The following is a 20,849-nucleotide window of genomic DNA, read 5'->3' as shown; positions in this document are numbered from 1 at the left end:
AAAAGTGAAGCATCAAAGTGCAAATAGGAGAAATGTTGTACCGTTTTAAAATAACCCTTGAATAAAAAATGTCCAACAGTCGAGCGTGTTGAGCATCTTATTATTACATTTAAGTGAATTTACTATTTATAATTGTGTAGCATATTTTTTAAGTGCTTCAGAAATCTTTTGAGGGCCAAACATTCAAACTCAATATGTCTTGATGGAATACACGAATATAATAAATACCCATAAAGTGAATACATTTTAAAAGTTTTATTATATTACTCCAATACAGAAATATTATAACATATTGTTAAGCAGATACTTGATAATCCACAATCGGCAAAGGCAGTAGAAAATAATTCACAACTCGAAGGCTCAAAATGGAGGAGTGTTATCATTTCATTACTGACTGCTTTAAGTGGATTTACGCACCATGGCCAGCTACTTGGAAAGTATGCACATTTGTGTTATGATATGGGGCATCACTTTTTAAAATGCTTTATTGCCTTTGTGACCTTTGTAATAAATATGACATAAAACAAGTTAACTTACAATGATGAAGCGGTAGCAACAGAGGCGAGACCAAGAAATATCAGCGGCCATGGTATAAGAAATTAAATAACATTAAAAATATCAGGAAATCAAATAAAAATACATATTAATTATTCAAGTGCGTTTTCTCTTAAAATAAAGGCAAATATTTGTAGGCAATAGAAAAAATATCCAGCTAGGAAAAATAGTTTATCAATGATTCCTTTTTTCCATTGAAATATTATTACAAATGCATAGGCAATGCTTTGTACATTAAATTATCTTACACAGTCATGTCCCTAGAATGCGTGGCTATAAAATCTGCCCTGTGCTACCCCTGCTCCGGGCCGGGCTCCGTCAGCCCGATGAGGGACTCCAGGAGGAAGGTGCTGGACTCGTACTGCGGCAGGTTCACAGAGCTCAGCAGCTGCAGGTGGAAAAAGCTGTCGGGGTGCCTGTGAAGTTTAAAAGAGCTGTGCAGAGGTCCAGAGGTGTAGTCGCTGTCGAAGAACTCGATGTCGGAGTCTGAAGCCAGACTCAGGTCCATGTACCTGCCGGAAAAATAGTCCAGGGTGGGGGAGGGGGAGCTGGGGAAGCCCTCCAGAGAGTCAAAGAAGTCTAGGTTTGCTGTCTGCCGTACTTTGTGGTTCAGCTGGCTGCACGCAGAGTAGTTATTATTTTCACACATGCTGAGGGGAAGTGACAACCCTCTATCTAAATCAGGGAGGTCCTGACTCCCATCGAGGCTTCCTCCCGCAGAGGAGGAGCAGGAGGATTCGGTCATGTCGCTGCTGCAACTGCTCTCCTCCATCGACAACCGTTCTTGGGGGAAGTGAAATGAAGGCGTTGTGGGCATGGTGAGAGGAAGGCCGACCTCCTCCGAGGTGAAGCCGAAGGGGCAGCTCTGGTCCTGTGCGCTCTGCCCCGGATCGGCCTCCTCCTGCTGCCCGTACATGTCCAGGTCCTCTGGGAGTCCCATCTGCTCCTCTTGGCTCACTGATTCCTCCTGCAGTCGCCTCTCCATCTCCAGCTTCATGACGGTGTGGATGTAATGAGTCTGCACACGTCTGGAGTTGAACTCGATGTGGCCCTGAGAGTTCCCACAGCCGTCCTTAGTGCAGCCACACGGGAAGTTTAAGCGGTCCTCCTGTGAGTAAAATACAGGAAGTTAAGGTAAGGCTGCAGGAATACACAGTATTAACACCATGATCAATAGTTCACCATCAGAGAGGGGGGTTGAATGTGTTTGAAATCAAAAGGTGATTTGCAAGATTCCAATTAAATGACTGCAGTGATAAGCAAAATGATAGCACGCATTTGGTGAGTGATATGTCTAAAATCCTCAAATACAGCATGTTTTTTGTACGAGAGAAAGTCAATATGATTTGACATGCATTTGTTTGTTTTAATCATAAATTACAGGACCAATGTAAATAAATATATTGGTTTAAAAGTGTGAAAATGTGGTGCACCCTTTAAAAAAAAAAAAGAGTTGAAATAAATGATTAGAAAGCCACATTGTTGTGAGTATATATGTTTCTGTCTCTTTCTTTGCTACGCTTGATGTGAAATGCGGGGATCTGTACTGTAAAAGGGGTCCGCATAGTAAGCTGAAGCTTCAGTATGTACATGTAATGATTATGCTGAATTGTTAATAATAAATAGTTATTTGAGTAATTGTATTGAGAGAGAGAGAGAGAGAGAGAGAGATTTGTACTAAACAAAACACAAGTCTAACACCAAGCGTTTAAATCAGCAGTGGTATCAATATTGTATACTTCATGCTATCTGCACAAACTATAGCATGAAAAGCTGAGAGTCCACAGATTCTATTGGAATACGTTTCATCCCTGTGAGATCAAAACTCACTGTTCAACATGATAAATAAAAGGACATTGTACCTTGAAAATCAATAGCGGGTAAATTTGACCCGTTGGCGGTTTTAGGTATACAGCGACCTCTGGCGGTTCTAGTGTTAAAGGTGGGGTAGGTAATTCACTTCAGAAACACTTTTTGTTATTATTTGTTATTTGTCATTAAATGCTTTGACAATAAATACATTAAAAAAATTAATCTCTGGAAGCCGTAGCGCTGTAAAAAGCACGACCAATCATTTGAGCCGGCCCGGCTAAAATAATTGGATGGCCTACCTGCCTGTCAGCCTTCCATCTGTGCACAAACTTCATGTGTGTGTTGGTGTGTGTTGGAGGAGGGGCTCTGTAAGGAAGTCTGAAGGAAGGGGCAGATTTTTTTCGGCTGTGTATTTTCAAATTCTAGCGCACTCGAGCTGGTTTCTCTATTCTTACCTACCCTACCTTTAACAAGCTCAAACTACAATGTTGAAATATTTTTTGTCTCATTCATGCAGCATAAAGTGTGCTGGGGCCGCTCTATGCTTTTAGTGAATGAAGTCGTGTTTTGGTCTCAGTGTCGTACCTGGCACTTGATCCCTGCCAGGCTGCAGGCGCAGGTCTCCGGCTCACAGAAGCCCTGGCAGTCACAGCCACAGGCCTCCCTGGAGAGCCGCAGGGCGTGCAGCTGCCTCTTCTCCTCCCGGTCCACGCGCTTCACCCCCGCCGCCTGCAGGAGAGCCTGCCGCTGCCTGGAGGAGTATGGCTGGAGGAACCCTCCGTCCTCCAGCTCTGCATCACTGATGGGGACGTCTTCTTCTGGGAACTGCTCCACTGTGAGCCGGTCTGCCTTTCCCTGGTCCATGGCCCCGCTGGTGATCAACTGCAATCAACAATAGATACAGTTAGGAGACTGCATGCAATGTGGTGGTGCAGGAATGAGTCCTAAAAACCTGGAATGAGTTAGCATTATACCAATTTTGATTCCCTCCTCTCCAAGTCAACTGTGTTTTTTTATGTGTTTTTGGTGAAAGGCCCGAAATAAATAAGTAGACGAGATATTTTACGTATTTTTTTACTACATAAATCCTATTATTATTTATTTCATTTAAGTTTTGCCAGTTCTGTTCAACCGTCCAATATTTTGCACATTTGCAGACACGCTACCTCTCATGCACTTTCCATACCAATACTGCACATATTTAATTAGATTTGATTATTATACGTACTTAGCAATAGTATACTTTTTTTCGGTGTATCCAGATTTCATGTAAATAATTTTCTATATCTCAATGTATAATAGTTTCAATTTTTGGGCTGTTTTTCATACTTTTTGTATCTTCTTTAACTGTGCTTATGTATGCACCACGTACAGCAAGGCACATTCCTTGTATGTCTTAACTTACTTGGCAATAAGCCTGATTCTGATTCTGATAACATGGTGTTATAATGTGAAGTTTATCCAACTGAACAAAACATCTAAGTATTATAAATATTGGTTTTATTTTCTGCAATATTCCAAAATCCAATCAACAAAAATCCCATTACTTATTTCTTGAGGTACCCCTTGTGATGTCAACTTCCTTGTCTGCTTATAGCACATCAGCATTGCACCACTCCATGCGGACTGATGTAGAAAGTGACTGTACTCACTTTGTGTTTCAGCGCCTCCAGCCTCTCTCTCCTCCGCCTGTCTCTGAGCCTCTCTCTGCACCAGCGCCGTCGCTCCAGCGCATGATCAGCCATCGTGTATCTCCGCAGGGTGCTGTGCGTCTGCACCATGCCCAGGGTGGCCCCCCCGTGGCTGGGCACGCTGGTGAAGCCCTGACAGCGGGGGAAGCTGAACACCGTCACCTGGTCAAAGCGCACGTTGCTCTGCGGGCCTGCAGCGAGCTTCGTCCTCTTCAGGATAGACCGAACTGCTTCAAATAAGAAACAAACAAAAGTGAGGCACTGCAGATACTCATGATACGCTTTGAAACAGGCCCCTTATCAAATTAAGGAAAATCAGTCATACATCATCGTCAAAGATTATCAGAGTGGTGCGTTTATGAAATCTTGAAGAAAACTATTTTTTTCGCAGGCCTCTACTATATAAACAAACGAAAAAAACAGAGACAATTCTTGATGGGGGCTGCGTTTAACAACAGTAAAACTTGATCAAAACAGCCGTTTCGAAACTCTTACAAAACGATATGCTAACTACTTTCTACTTGCAGACGTGTTTTGATTGTAATCTATTAGGGAAAATGATGTTGTGTGAAGTAATGAGCAAATGAGTATTGGGTTATACTGCACAAGTTAAGTGAGAGTTTGTGAACAGATGTTTTATATAGTTTTTCCCTCATGTACTTCAACTAATCAAGACTTCTGATTCTTTGTCCAGCATGGAGGAACACTAAAAACCTCTTCACAAAAACTGCATAACAAAGGATGATTAATGATATACAAAAGGTCACGTGGAGTATTCTTTTAACCTTTAGTGCAATTCCGAGAAAGGATACTTGGACTTGATAAATACAGCTGAGCCACTGAACTTTGACACGTGCTCTGTGTGCTGTAGTTTTCCAAGTGGCCACTAGGTGACACACTACAGGTGCCTCAATGAAGTGGCTTGTCTCAACAAAAAACATGTTGGGAGGAAATAGCAGGCAAAGGGTCTATGGACAGATGAATAGAGACAAGAAGTACTGCCGTGTCCAACTGAGGTTTACAAGATCATAATTAATCTGACAGTTAAGTGTTCAATATTTATTAGATGACTGTTTTGTTTGACAGTTTTTCTTCAAACCTTCACACATAACTGAGGCTGAACTCTAAAAGTCAGTAAACAACAGAGACCAGCTGACGGAGCTCATCTCCGCTGCTGTGTGTCTAAAGAGTTCCACACTGGAGCACTGTTTGCACCCTGACTCAATAGTGAACAGAAAACAAGCCTGGAGCTGTTGTACATCAGGTGTCCGAGTGCACAACAACTGCAGAGTATCTTGTCCCTGCAGGCCCTCGTTGCAGCTTTGTGATATCTTAATAATGCCATTTGACTTTTTTTTTAAAAAGGATCTTGCTATTCAAATTTAATTCCACAACATCCTATTGCTCAGGCAAATTATCTTCTACGCAACCGGACAGAGGCGGGTCATTCTCTGTGCATTATCTAGAAGGTTAGTGTTTTCATATTGGTGCTGCTGCGGGCTGATAAGAGACACTCCTATTAAACACTGAGGGGATACAAGGTCAGATATGGACGAGGTTTGCATCATATGAAAGTGGAGGGGGGGGGGCGGGGGGGGGGAAATGATTGGTTGTTGGTTTGACTTACTGGGTAAACTGGTGGGCGAAGAAGGACTGTGAGGTGTGAAGTCCTGGCTGTCGGAGGGGCCGCTTTCCCCGTCAGACTCCCACTCTGAGGAGGCAGGGGAGGAGAGGGAGGACGGGGGAGAGGAGGAGGAGGAGGAGGAAGAAGAGTAGCAGGAGTAGCAGGGATCTACCTCCGCAAACTTTCTCTTAAGGATGCCTCGCATTGTTTGGCCGTGGTGGTTGATATACATTCTGTGTGAACATAAAGAAGAAGGAGCATTGGTTTGAATATTTACCGCACTGTGGTCACTGTGGTTACAACACAATGCAATAGGCAAAAAACAAGTTGCAATAAATCCAAAGAGCATTCCTAACCAAGCAACATAAGATCATACTTCATACAATGCTGTGTTTCCTGCTCTGTTTGACAGAACAAATATACAGGCAAATGAAATGATCGCTGTAGGACTGAAAGGTCTTCCTGGTGAGAGCTGCAGGTCGAGCCGGTTTCAGGGCATGAGTTTGTTTAGGCTAATGACATCTTGATAGTTGTTATCTCACAAACTGATGTTTTATTGGTGTACAAATATGAACAGCACTCCTAACACTCGCTTGCAAACCAGCTGGGCACAGTAAAACGAAAAAGATTAAGGTCTTTTGCTTTTCTCCGCAGAGTAATTAACATTCCAATGATTCCTCAAGTTTTTTGTGAAGAAAACGTGGAAACGGACCGTCCAATGGCTGCATGCTGAGGGCTGGGGGGTGTAATGGTTCAAGTGGCTGCTATTTTTGGATGTGAACATGGGGAATAAGTCCAAACATGAATACATTTAGGGTTACAAGCTTAAGCAAGGCTGTGCAGAGCCACTGAGTAAAATACCTAAGCAGAGTGGTGTTACAGTGAAATAAAGAAAAGCTGTTGTGTTGTTCAAAATAGTCTGTTAGATAGGTCAAGTTAGCAGAATATGTTTAAAGCTGTCATTGAAGTCATTTTGGACGTAGTGACCTATGAGCTATTGGATATCATGCCAACAGCTATTGTTTAGTTTTTGGTATATTTTCTCTTGGTCCATAAAATATCAGATAATACTGAAAAGGCAAATCACAATTTCCCTAAAGCTACTTGCAAATGTCTTATTTTGTCCGAACAACAATATTCTGTTTTATTTAATGAGACAAAAAAAACATCCTAACAAAGCTATTTGTTTTATTTGATCCGTATCCCTAATGTAGCAGACATAGAAGTAATGTTGTAATTACGATATTTCTGGTAACATTTTCCTCATTTCGTGCAGCCATACTTTAAACTCCAGCATGCTCCAATACATGACAGTAATACATCAGCTGACCAGGATTTAGACTGACTTCCCCTCGAGTCCCCTCGAGCTTATCTTTACTTTCATAAACAGAAATTACACCAGGTCAGGAGTCTGGTCAGAAAAATAAAGTAAAACACTGTCTACTGTCGTCTGCCCTGACAGGCCATCGCCTTGCTACAACTCACACTCATTCTGAGTCCACAAGACAAGGGGCCTCTGATTGTCTGTAGTAAGCAAATAGTTCAACCAGTGTGTGTGTGTGTGTGTGTGTGCGTGTGTGTGTGGGTGCACTCAGAGTGAGCAACTTCCTGGATCCATCAGCAAATAAGCGGTGAAACAAGATACAACTTCTTGTGTCATTTTACTGTTTACACAGTAGAGCCCTGTGCTGCATAAGCATTTAGATGTAGCTCTGCTTAAAAGACATATGCATGGCTCCCAAAAAGACAGCCTATCTAATGAATGTTGCATAATTGCAGTGTTATTTTAGCTGCCTTTTGTTCCAATGATATCACATGTATTACTGTTCAAATCTGACAGAGTGGAGAGGCTTTACTGTATCCACTGAGACCACATCAATAATTTAAAGGTTCAAAGCAGCAGAAGCACAAAGTGCACGTGCACTGTGCGATACAGGAGGGGGGACTATACTGTATGTACTGAAAAGCTAAGACAAAAGACTGCAGTGCATTTTTATGACAGGGTTGGGCAATATTATCAATATTATAACAATATTTTGATATGAGCCTAGATATTCTGTTCGATTTTGCATATCGTAAAATGGCACAAGTGTTTTTCCTGGTTTTGAAGGCTCCATTAAAATATGGTAATTTAATGTTCTACTTTGTATTATTGTTCATTACCCACTAAGTCATTATATCCATATTAGTGATGATTATTTATCAAAAATCTCATTGTATAAATATGTAAGCCCCCATAATAGATCCTACAATATCGTCGCAATATATCGGGATATTAGGTAAATATATATCGTGATATGTGATTTTCTCTATATCGCCCACTCCTCTTAATAGTGGCAGTGGGGAAAAAACTATCATGACGTAGAATAAGTAGCCAATAATGTCACTATTGTATTTACACAATTGAAATCCCTATAGGAATGTTGCACGGATGTCAGACCGAGTTTTCATTGGAGTTCCCAAGTCGTTTCCTGTTTGGCAGAATAACAGTCATTAGATAGCTGACCTCTTCACCCCTCGGACACGGCGACCATGTCAGCTACGACAACACTGTTCCCCTGTCTTTACAGCAGCAACACCAGCAGCCACAGTCCCATTCAACAGCGACCAAACTGCCTCTGCTCCTTCACAGCAGCACAGACACACAGGAGACCGTGGTTGTGATAGGAAGTTTGTTTAAACAGTAGTGTACAACTTGTAGACTCTTCCTAAAACGGTCAAGTTCCACAGTAACGGTGTATGGTTGCCAGCATGTCCCATACTACTCTATACTAGATAAACATATCACGAAGTTATAAACATAAAATATGATAACCCAAGCCAAACCCACAATAAATAGTGACAGTCTATAACGCTTAACAAAAATAAGACTGATTTGTTTTTCAGTTACTCACCACGAAGTAAATTACAGCATTATAACAAAATAAAAGCTTGAATTTGACACGAAGTTATTGGTCTTGTCCGCGGTCCCGCCAGCTGAGCATTGTGTGTCCCTCTGTGTTTATGTGGAGCTACACTGTAGTACCACTGTGAACATGGGAGGACTGGCTGGCAGCAGCCAAAGAGACGAGTGCAGCAAGATAGTCACCCCCGTTTGGAAGCGCCTTAGACTTTGCATAAAAGTACAACTGTCAGAAGAGCTTGCAACTTTATTATTTGAGTACGAAAAGTCAGAGAAAAAGCTAAAAGTATAACATAGACGTGATAGCCTACTTCATTAAACAGTCACAACGTAGTAACTGTTCAAAAAAAACAACACCACAACGCTCTCATAAACACAAATACTAGTATTGGTACAACGTCGTTCATTCAAACCAAACGACAAAACATGATACACAACAGCTCAAACACGAGGAACGTTTTTCAATGGTATACTTTAATATATATATATTTCTAATACTTGTAGATAGGAAAATTATATTGTTAGCCGGTTAACAACTACTCTGCCAAACGAACCCGGAAGTGGCTGGGAGCGGGAATCATCTTGCTCCACATAGTCCTTTCTCCTGGCTCTCCTGACTATATTGACGCAGACGGTGACACACACAGAGGCAGGAGACGCTCTTCTGTCACTGCTGCCCACAGACTCACTGTTGTGTTGTGTTCACACTGTATTGTTACAACCAGTGATATGGGGGTACATTAATAACTTATAAACTTCCAGCTGGTGATTATCAGAAGTCGATCTGCCAACATTGTACATGAGTTAAAACAAGTGGACATTTGTACTGTATTAGCATTTAACTTTGATAATTCTCTTATTTTATCTAATAAGAAAATAAAACAATTTTGAGGGAAGATGACATTTTTTGAGACAGTTGTTGATTTAATTTAATTTTGGAGGGTTTAGTATTGTCACACTAAAGTAGACATTACTTTTTAAAATTCTCTCCTTCAATTGCTCCTCTTTATATTTAATCATGTAGGCCTAACGTTTTTTCAACAGTAGGCTAATTCAAGTAGCAGCACCATCATGCCACAATTCATTTAGGATTATAAACTTGAATACTAATTGGTAGTAGTAAGTGGTTTGAGTTCCTCTATCAGAAAATTAAAAAAGCTATTTAAAAACCTGGATTATTTTGTCTGGTTAACAATTTCCGTGGTGTTTACTATGCAAAACATCCAGTAATTAGTGACACTAAAATCAATTGAACACAAAGTTTCTGGTAACTTTCAAATCCTCATTGTCTTTCATTTCTTTAATATCTGGTATTTTGTGTCTGGCAGGTCTAATAAAAATGGTGATCAGACTTATTTTTCACATTATTGTACCATGACTCACTGGTGTTCATCCAAAATGGTGATTTAACGCAGACACGCCGTCGCCTTGTTTCCTAGAAACTGTAGAGAAGCTGTAGATGGGCAGGATTATGGAATTTGAGTGTACAGCCTCCTCCCTGCTTTCCTGTTTCTATTGTATTTCATGTTAACAGTTGTTGGCATTAGGAAAAAAGAGAGCAAATGTTACCTTTGCACAAACATGCTCATTATGAACAGCTCAAACTGTCAAGTCAGTGTTTTTTGGGAAAAATACTGAGTGAGAAAAAGTAAAGCGACTGGATTAACATTCCAGTGTCTCTGCTTTTAAAGATAATCATAGGCTACACCGTGTCCTTGACTTGGAGCAAAATTAAGCTTAGCTTTAGAGAAACAGACAAACAGAGCCAGTGGACGAAAAGACAGACATGTCCAAAATACTCTTGAGCTTTGACCCCTAGTTGAGATACACATCAGTGCTTCAGTTGGAGTAAAAAACTGCACCTCAATACCTGTTGGTCCAAATACTTTGTCCAGAGGAAGGGCTTATCGTCCCGTCCTCTGCACTCACTGGAAGTGTGTTATTATGAGAGTGTGACCCACTTTGGCTGGGAGCACTCGAGTGCACATGTATTTCTTTTCCACTGACCTGGGTGGGGAGTAAACACCAGCGAGGTCATAGTGAAACAGCACGTTGTTTTTTTAAATGTATTTCTCAAACATGGACTGGTTGTGAAAAGGGTATTTCAAGTAAATTATGCATCTTGAGGGTACGTCCAGACAGTGTATCCTCTCAGAAATCTTGAAATGACATACTCATACAGGATCAAAAAGGACTTTCAGGCTACGTTGATATTAATAGCACAATCATGCTGCCTTTCCGAAAATACATTTATGCAACACAGTTGGTGTTTCCTGTTCCTTATGTGACGTTGTTGTGTGCTTCAATGTGTCAGGAGATTTGATCGGACCACACTAGTGCAGCAGAGGAGGAGATGAGTCATGGAAATTACCACTGCAATGGTCAGTTCTAGTTTAGCACAATAATGTATTTATTCACTTTCTCAAGCAGCCATCAAAGTTTAGGAATGTCCTGGAATAAAGACATTTGTATTCTTATTCTCGACAGACCTGTAAAACTGAGTTTCTCCAAAAATATCATGAAAAAGTACAACCTTAAATCTTATGTTTACCAGATATGTGCTCATTTGCTTTTTGGATATAAGTCACTCACCATGAAAACTAATCAAAAACTAATCGACAAAAGAAATCCTTGTCCACGGACCAAAACTACTAATTACTAAACCAAGAGAAGGCAGCATAACCAACCCAGATTCCTAACCTGATTTATTTCCTTTTCTCCCATCCTGTGTCATCCGTCTCTATTCTGTATCTGCTCAAACTGCGGACAGCTAGTGTAAAGCCTTACAGTGCTCTCTGTCCAGAGTCCATGTTACATAACTTATACAGTAGTTAACCTACATTATGGCACCCTCTCAGGATTGTGCCACTGGCTCTTGTGGCCCCGTTTTCTCAGTCAAGCTGTGCCAGCGATGGCCCACATACAGCAGTAAAACTGACAGAGTTTGACAAAGCTTCAGGCATGTGAAACTACTGTGCCCCAGTTCCTCCTTCCTTCCTGGTGGATACTATCTCTAGAAAATAACCCCTCTTTTTAAGATCACCATTCTGTTGTCCTGGGCATAACAGGAAGTATCAGGTAGCGTTGCATTGGGGGGGTTATTGCTTTCCAGTCAGATAGTAATGTAAGGTGCTAAATGAAGCCACATGCTGCTCAGTTTTGTTTTCGTGAAAAATACTTCCTTAACGACAGAACTAGCCCTCATAATATTGGGTGATTGAGTATACATTATTTGTTTTTGTCTCGCTGAATTGTTACTACTGCTACGCTCATAAAAATATCATTTGTACATGAGTTGGCTCCTTTATACATAGCCTCTGATGTCATGTTTTGACAGCCGTCACCATGGTCGCAAGGGCAAATATAGCCCAGCTGTTTCTATTTTAGAGGATTGGTAAAGCAGTGAGTCATTATGTTTGCCTTCATCACTAGCAGCAGCAGTAGCAGTAGCAGTAGCATGATTCCTCTCAACACTGTCATCATGTTGGCAGTCATTTCTTTTTGAGTTGGTGTTTTGGCTTTATTGTCCATTTATTCTGAATGCAGGTTTACTCATGGTGTTCATGTCTTAAGCAGTACAGTCAGTTTCCTTTGTTTCAATGTAGACTTTCAATGAATGTTTAGAACATTAAAGGGGCTAGTTATGGAATTCAGTGCACAGGGAATGCCTCGCCCCAGCTCTCAGCTAGCAGTGCTAACAGCGCTACAAGTGTTAACAACGCCAACAGCAGTGTTCCCGTTAGCTGGTATTTGCCAGACTTTGGTAAATCTGTTGAAGTCTGACAAATGTAACTCTCTCCGTTTAAAATGTCACGCAAAAAGACCCGCTCATCGATGACAAGACGTGCAACGTGATGACAGTGCTCTGCAGTTATGGAGACTTGAATTTCTCAGCGTTATGTTATGTTCATATCAATCAATCAATCAATCAATCAATCAATCAATCAATGTTTATTTATATAGCCCAATATCACAAATGTTACATTTGTCTCAGTGGACTTCACAGTTTGTACAGAATGTCAGTATGACAATACGACACCCTCTGTCCTTAGACCCTCACATCGTACAAGGAAAAACTTCCAGAGAAAACCCACAGTTTAAAGGGAAAAATGGGAGAAACCTCAGGGAGAGCAACAGAGGAGGGATCCCTCTCCCAGGACGGACAGACGTGCAATAGATGCCGTGTGTAAATTGAAGAGATAATACATTTACATCATAGGTAGACCATATGTTTGGAAATGCATGTGTCTGTAATAAGAAGATGAATCCACGAGGATGTCAACAATCCTGTGGGAGCCATCAGGGAAGTAGTATGATGAGTGTCGTGGCCCATTCTTGTGGGATATCTAAAAACTGTGCCACGTCAACAGGGATCCGCTTCTTGACTCACACGTTAAAAACCATCAAAATAAAGCTCTGTAGGCGCTGATTTCTTTGCCTTCCTCGGCCGATTTATTTACTTCCATATATTTAAATAAACAAAATGATCAGTGTAACGTGAGGTCAAAGACTGTTCCGATTCCCCGTTCATTGCTGGAGACAATTTCCTCCCTACGCTCAGTCCCACCCCTTCCTTATATCACAGGTGTGGCTCGCAGTAAATCAAGGTTTTTCTCCGAATATTTAATTCGGTACTAATACATAAATGGAAAGAATATATTAAGATCTAAATTAATAAGAAAATAATACACTCATTGTCAACACAGAAAATGGCTCTAACATTCCAGCCCCTAATTGCATAGAATATAGCAATTACAACAAATAATAAATAGAGCCAATATTCAAAACAAATATATTCATTTTCTTCTTGTCAGAGTTCATAGATGAGATTCATCTTGAGTTAAAAAAAAAAAAAAAAACATTTAAAATGGATTTTTCTAGCTTCAACCAGTAATAGTAGTCCACTTAATCTCCAGCTTCCAGCAGCAATCCAGGGTTTGTCACCTTCCTTCTTTGAGTGATCTCCAAGAGCAATCTTTTCCATTTCAGGATCCAAGCTACAACTTTGTTCACGCTGTTCCAATCTGAGTAGTGCTCAATTAGTTCATTTGTGGGACTTTTCCCCTCAATACTCATCACATTTACAGTGACATTCCTTTTCACTTCAGGATCATCTGGAGAAAAAGAGCTTTGTGACATTTTTCTGGGTTCCCTGGCCACTGAGACTCCTCCTCTTGCAGGAATTCGGGTCCATGTAGCCACCTTTTAGACTTTAGGAAGGCTTCAATGTTTAGCCCCCGGGAAGCATCATCGGCCGGATTTCGTTTGGAGTCCACATATCTCCACTGAGTCTCATTTGACATGTTGTAAATAACTGCAATCCGATTAGCTACAAAAGTGTGGAATCGCTTGGTTTGATTGCAGATATATTTAAGTACAGACTGTCTGTCTAGCCTTTCCCATCACTAAAGCAACATGAACTTCCCACAAACTGTTGACACATCTGAGATAACTTGCAGTGCCGTATCCTTGCTCACTGGTTTCCACTTGGCCAAAATCCTCAGGTTTGAAGCATCTGCTAACCTGCAAATGTTTTAATTGTTCCAACTCAGTCAGCCATTTTTCATATGGTTTGGCCTCCCCCAGGGATTGTTATATCCCATCCACACTTAGCCTGACAAAGACCTTGGAGAACTTGTTGTGCCTTTAGTACAAAGGGGACAGCAAGACCTAACGGGTCATATACTGAACTGACAGTAGAGAGCATAGCTCGTCGGGTAAGGGTCCTGTTTTTTTAATGCAATTTGGAATCCAAATGTGTCGTCTTCAATATTCCAGTACATTCCAAGAGCCCTTTCCACAGGTAGCTTCTCTCTATCCAGGTCCAGTTCCTTGATCTGTTTGGCTTTGTATTAATCAGGTATAGCAGCCAGGACAGCACGGCTATTGCTAATCAATTTTGTTAGTTTGAAACCTCCTTTAGCACATAGTTCACTCAGATTCTTAGTGAGGATAATAGCTTGCTCTTCTTTTGCAACAGATTTCAGGCAGTCATCAACATAACAGTTTGATTTAATGGTGTCAACTGCAATTGCATCACTCTTGTTCTTATTATCTTCTGCTGTCTTTTGCAGGGCAAAATTGGCACAGCTTGGTGAGGAGATGGCACCAAACAAATGAACTTTCATTCGGTATTGCTCTAAACTTTGGCTTGTGTCACCATTTGGCCACCATAGTAATCTCAACAAGTTTGTGTCTTTTTCGTGAACTCGAACTTGGTGGAACATCCCTTCAATATCTGCCATGATGGCAAACTGTTCCTGGCGAAACCTCAGCAGAACGCCAAGAAGTGAGTTGATTAAGTCAGGTCCTTGTAAGAGTTAATTGTTGAGTGATGTTCCTTTGTATGAAGATGTACAATCAAATACTACTCTAAGTGTCTTTTTTCGCTTGTGGTATACCCCATGGTGGGGTATGTACCACACCTTGCCATCATTTGGATGAAGGTCCTTTGATGGCACCTTCTCCGCATAGCCTTTTGTGATTACATCTTCCATGAAAACCTTGTACTCTTCAGCATAAGCAGCATCCTTCTTGAATTTCCTAGCAAGGTAATGTGCTCTTTGCTCAGCTATATGGTGATTATTGGGCATGATGACATCACTATTACGAAGTGGCAACGGTAGATAATAGTTATTATCCTTCAGTGTAGCTGCACTTGATACCAGCTGCATGAATTTACTTTCTTCAGCTGACATTTGAAGTTTTCCCTCATATTCTCTCTCTGGGAAATCATGAGGATACTGATTTACAAGAAGCTTTTCCAATTGTTCAATTGAGATGCGGTTTACTGATGCCACTGGTCTTCCAAATGTGTCCACAGCTGTAGTTGAACTAAGCGGTCCATTGACGACCCATCCTAAGAGAGTTCTTACAGCATAAGGACCATTACCTTGGCTATTTATGATTTGCCAGGGCTCCATTGCCTTTGGGACATCTACTCCGATTAAGAGTTCCACGTCCGCATCAATTTCTTGTAGTTGTATTTCCTTCAAGTAATGCCAGCTGTTGAGATCCTTTTGAGAGAAAATGTTTCTCTTTGTCACTGGTATCTTTGTTTGTGTGTATGTCTTCTGCAGATCAATAAAGTTATTCCCATCCAAATCACCCACTTGTAGTCCAGTTATTTCATAACTATCCACTGGTTTCTTTTGACCCATTGTTTGCAGGAGAACTGTAGTCTTCCGTCCTGTTGTATTCAGCCGTCGCATCAGATTTTCTGTGCAAAAGGTTGATGTGCTGCCAGGATCAAGGAAGGCATATGTTTGTATAGTTTTGCTGCCTTTGGAAACTTTTATTTGCACTGGTACTATTGACAGTTTGCAATCTTTTCCAGCCCCGATGTCCTCTTCTTTATCCAGAACGACAGGAGTTCCACTGACTGATCGTTTAGTCCAATTAGTCATGTGGTCGTTTTCATTCTCTGCTGGTTTATCGATGTGTAGAATGCTAGGGTGCCTTCCTTGGCAGTGTAGGCATGTACTCCTTTTCCTACAAGCTTTGCTCATGTGTCCCCTGGTTAGACATCCAAAGCATATGCCTTTTTCCTTCAATAGTTGTACCTTCACATCACGTGGTTGCAGCTTTAACATTTCACATTCATTCAGCGAGTGCTTGCCTTTCTTGCAAATGCAACAATTACCATCCCACCTATTTGTAACCAGGCTTTCAGGTCGTTGATAGCTTTTTGGACTTGCAGTGTTACAGTTCCTTGTTTCTATTGCCATGGCAAAGCTACTACTTTTACCTCGTTGGTTGATTTGCTGTTTGGAGTAGGATGTAGTAGCCTTTGGGATGGCTCTCTGGGATGGCATAACATCATGAATATCACCAAAGAGGGGATCTTGCAGAATGCTGGCTTGCTTCTCCATAAACACAACAAGATCAGAGAATGTGGCCCTTCTTTGGTTTTGTTCTAGAAGCTCGAATGCTATATTTCTCCACTTTTCCTTCAGCTTGTATGGCAGTTTTGACACAATGAGCTTTAAAGTAGATACAAGATCCAGTTCTTCCATGCTTTTTAGTTCCTTCATAGCATTGCAGCATCCTCTCAGGTAAAGGGCATAGGCATGCAATGCTTTTCCATCATCAGGTTTAATCATGCTCCAGTTGAGGGCTTTCCCCATGTAGGCATTTGCAATTTTCAATCCATCTCCAAAGTGAACTTTCAGAAGTCTTCGTGCCTCAGCATAACCTCTCTCTGGTTCCATGTGAAAGCAGCTCCTCACCAGTTCCCTAGGTTGGCCACTAGTGTATTGTTCAAGGTAATAAAGTCTATCATCATCACAACTAGTTTTATTCTCAATGCCATGTTTAAATGCTCGCATGAATGTTTGGAAACTTAAAGGGTCACCATCAAATACAGGTATTTGTCTGGAGGGAAGTGAGGATTGTTTCTGATGTAACATTAGTAAATCTGCAATATCATTTTGCCTCTGGATCACAGTTACCAAATCTTTACTATGACTACTAGAGCTTTCTCTCACACGGAGAGAAAGCATGTACATGTTGAGAGGAAACTGCATTTTCAAAAAACCACCCGTACGAACAAATGCCAAACTTCATTGCATCTCATCAAAAGGTGTAAGTCTGTGGAATATCTGTAATGATGCACTGAAATATTGTACAAGTCTATCTAAACTGAAAGTATTATTTAGGAGCCAAATCATTAATGGTTATGAACAGGACCTGTAAAATCCCATTTGTTGTTATTTCTTGTAAAGTAATTTCTTTCTGATTGTTTTGTAAAAAAACAAAAAGCAAACAAATGAACAAGACAAACATGTCGCTGATGACGATAACCTAATATTTTATTTATAAGAAAAATATATGCTAGAGGGGGTAGGACCAGAAACGTTTTTTTTTTAAGCTTCTTCTTGCCCCTGTTGAACATGACAGAGACTATTTGAGAATTATTAATTTGAAAATAAAAAAAAAGGAAAAAAGTATATATATATATATTATTGTTGTATGTTTTTGTTTCTGACATGTTCAATAAATTGACTAAAAAAATAGAGTCTGATTCCTCAGAACTTTCACTCCTTGGTGGCTCTGATGTTCTCGGGCTCAACAGTGGAGCTGGTTCAGAGGGGTCTAATGCAAGTGCAGGTATTTGAGCTCTGGGTTGGCTATGAAGTGATGTTTTAGCAATGTGGCTTGTCAAATATTCATTCATTCCATCTCTTTCCTGTACTGTATAATGTCTTTCAGGGCCCACATAAAAACTGTCCAACACCTTTAATTTGGCTTCAGATTCGGCTATATGCTCCTCCAGTTCAATTCTCTCCAATTCAGCTTGTAATCTGTTTTTCTTCATTTCCAATGCCTGTTTCTGTTTTAATGTGGACATCCGTGCTTGCAATGCAGCTTTCTCCATGGCTACTTTAAGATGAGCTGAGGCTATTGAAGTAGCAGATTGTCTTGTTTGTTTTGAACATTTTGATGTCCTAGACTCATCGGATACATTGGAGATACTATCATGAGGATTAATAAGCATCCGAGGGTCTGGTGGAAAAGTGCTCAATGAATCCACTTCCTTTAGGAAATTCTCAAATGTTTCCATTTTGGTCTCATTTTCCTTTATTTCAGAAGGTAAGAGCATTTGGACATCAGCATGAGCATCTTTAAATGAATCCAGAGTCACTTTTAATTGTTCCACACCTCGTAACACCCTTTCACTATTTCCACTATCAGCAAGCAGTGGTTTGAGTTCATTCAGTTTGCGCGTGCATGTGCCCAGTTTCCCTCTGCGCTTCGCACTGAGAGTTTTTAACTCATTGTCTATTTTATCAGGTTCTTCAGCCATCATGACATCATTTCCTTGTCCTTAGGATAACACTTTATCAATTATTTTGATCGTTCAATTCGCACTTTAATCCAAACATTGCGTCGTCACAAACATTTCTCTCTGCTCCATTCCGTTTCCTTTTATCTTGGCAGGCATCCAACATATATCCACATCCCGATCATCTTTAATGTCTTTCTTCTGGCTTAAGAGTTCATCTCATTCCTAATATTAGTCAATTTACTCACTGTTCTTGATCCGTCCTTTGTATACTCGCGGCCCTCCGCATGGCTCAACAGCTGATCGTTGCGCAATCCTTACGCCCTGTCCACGGAGTATCCTTCTTCCATTCACAAATCTCAAAACCGGAATTCCAGTCAGCGATGCGTCTTTAACATCAGTTATTCCAGCGGTCCGGAGTCTTTGACTATGTCCTAGACTCATCGTCAGGCAGGACCACAGTGACAGGTTCAGCCACGACTCGAAGTCCAGGACTGCCGCATAGCCAAGACCGGAAGCAGCAGCCACTCTGGTGGCTACCATTAGTAGCAAACTTTTGCTCTGCGATTTTTACATAAAAATGGAATTATGGATGATAAATGAAATGATTTTTTGTATACAGAGACGTTAAAAACCTATGGATTAACCGATTCAGCCGCGTTTTTTCTCGTTTTAATGCCATTGAACACGTCTTTTGATCAGATTGACAGCTACGGTGAGACGATCTCCCTAGAAGCTCCGTAAAGGTACGTGTTGTGATGTCTGTGTTTGCTTCCCCTGTCGCGAGTTCGGATCACTCAGTGATGATACTATATACCTAAATAATCTGTGGAACCTCAGCTTTAATCGGATATCTTGTATGTGCAGCTACGATAAGTAATAAGGGTACTTTTATCTTGAGTTCTGTGCCAATGTCCGTTAGCATTTTTCGCTAAGGGGTCATTTAGATGCTTCTTATGAGACTTGTGTTTTGTTTTGGTAAAAATGGTTTGGATCGTCAGTTAGCTGAGATTATTTCCGTTAATCTGGTATAACACATTAATAGATTTTTAAATATTAAGATCCCCTGAGACACAGTGTCGTGATAAAAAAAAACAGGGTCCCCGCCAGCGGGGACCTTGGGGTTTAACAGGTTTCAAGCGCACTCTTAAAAACGGATAGGGTGTCTGCCGCCCGAACACAAACTGGAAGCTGATTCCACAAATGTGGAGCTTGATAAGAAAAGGCTCTGGCTCCCATTGTACTTTTAGAGACTCTAGGAACAACCCTGCAATCTTGGAACGCAATGCCCTAGTAGGACAGTAGGGTATAATGAGTTCTTTAAGGTAAAATGGCGCCTGCCCATTAAGGGCTTTGTAGGCGAGAAGAAGAATTTTAAATTCCATCCTGTGTTCTATAGGGAGCCAGTGTAAGGCAGCCAGAACAGGAGTAATGTGGTCCCTTTTCCTAACTCTGGTTAGTACACGAGCTGCAGCATTTTGAATCAGCTGAAGCGACTTAACTGACTTTTTGGTACACCCTGATAACAATAATCCAGCCTTGAAGTAACAAATGCATGGACTAGTTCATAAGTAAATTCAACCAAAATTCTACCCCAAGTGGGCCAAACTGGCCAAGATTACATGTGATCCCTGTCTACAAAGTGCTGTCAGAGAGAAGATTCTCAATGTACAACAGAAATAAAACAATAGCTTGAACCATACAGGCCTATTTGTGTTCTGGTTGGTTTACACATTTTTGCATACTGTTTTATTTTTATCTAGGAATATGTAGCAGCTAAGGTAAATTCTTCTGCCAAATATATATATAATGTTGTTCTTTACATAGCCTTCCTTTCTATACTCAGGCATTTGACAAATAACTTTAACACGTAATCCTTGATCCAATAGGGGTAATTAATTGACATGAATATACATGAATTAAACTTTTTGGTTGCTTTTGAGACAGAACATGTTGATAAAACTGATAGGCTGACATCAGCATTTTACAGCAACGCCCACTCTATTTCAGACCAGAAGTGCACTGATAAAACAGCAGAGACATAACATTTATATAAAACTAATGGAAACTGTTCCAACTTTGGCAGAACATTTCTTTTCATGTTCTCCATCATGGCTCTCAGTAAAGGGCTAATTGCGAAAACATGTTTTCAGCTCCTTTAAACATATCAGTGTGCCAAACTTCGGTCAAAGAGACTCTAACCTCACTTTCCCCTCTCTGGAAAAATGCCATCAGATAAAGACTTTGGGTAAAATTTCACAACAGTGACACCTTAAGTGAAGCGTCAACTGCCAACCCTTTTGTCTGTGCAGTGGTATCAGAGAGCTTCCTGTGACACCCTAATGGGAGCCACTGGCCTCGAGCCAAGTGTACGTCTGCCTAATCCTGGGGCCGGTCCAGGGGTGATATCGTATCTCTGTAGTCAAGTCACCCGGGCAAAAACATCCCGGAGCCCAAGGGTGCTCTCTGTGCAACATGTTG

The 20,849-nt window shown here is 40.9% G+C and overlaps 1 protein-coding gene across 2 annotated transcripts; it reads right to left on the bottom strand.

The window, feature by feature from the left end:
* Nucleotides 1-240: 240 nt before the first annotated feature.
* Nucleotides 241-18,853, bottom strand: LOC117556662 (cysteine/serine-rich nuclear protein 1-like). 2 transcript variants are annotated; one of them, XM_034232131.1, is made up of 5 exons: nucleotides 18,617-18,853; nucleotides 5,686-5,915; nucleotides 4,020-4,285; nucleotides 2,953-3,249; nucleotides 241-1,663 (listed from the first exon to the last, which is right to left on the bottom strand). In XM_034232131.1, the coding sequence occupies exons 1-5, from the start codon at nucleotides 18,655-18,657 to the stop codon at nucleotides 848-850; spliced, it is 1,650 nt and encodes a 549-aa protein (XP_034088022.1). In that variant the 5' UTR covers nucleotides 18,658-18,853; the 3' UTR covers nucleotides 241-847. The 2 variants fall into 2 exon arrangements, with proteins under 2 accessions (XP_034088022.1, XP_034088021.1); XM_034232130.1 differs by having other exon boundaries at nucleotides 4,020-4,288; nucleotides 18,617-18,851.
* Between the last annotated feature and the right edge of the window lie 1,996 nt (nucleotides 18,854-20,849).

This window comes from Gymnodraco acuticeps, unplaced genomic scaffold (assembly GCF_902827175.1).
Source record: "Gymnodraco acuticeps unplaced genomic scaffold, fGymAcu1.1, whole genome shotgun sequence".
Lineage (NCBI taxonomy): Eukaryota > Metazoa > Chordata > Actinopteri > Perciformes > Bathydraconidae > Gymnodraco > Gymnodraco acuticeps.
The sequence above is the reverse complement of the archived record's forward strand: the minus strand, read 5'-3'. Positions and strand labels throughout refer to the sequence as shown.

What these genes read in the sequence shown, in the direction of transcription:
- LOC117556662 (XM_034232130.1), bottom strand. Translation starts at nt 18,657, where the DNA reads ATGCGGAGGGCCGCGAGTATACAAAGGACGGATCAAGAACA. An exon ending in TTCGCCCACCAGTTTACCCA is followed by an intron (nt 4,289 to 5,685) that starts GTAAGTCAAACC and finishes TCTTATTTGAAG; the next exon opens with CAGTTCGGTCTATCCTGAAG. An exon ending in TGGCAGGGATCAAGTGCCAG is followed by an intron (nt 1,664 to 2,952) that starts GTACGACACTGA and finishes TTTTACTCACAG; the next exon opens with GAGGACCGCTTAAACTTCCC.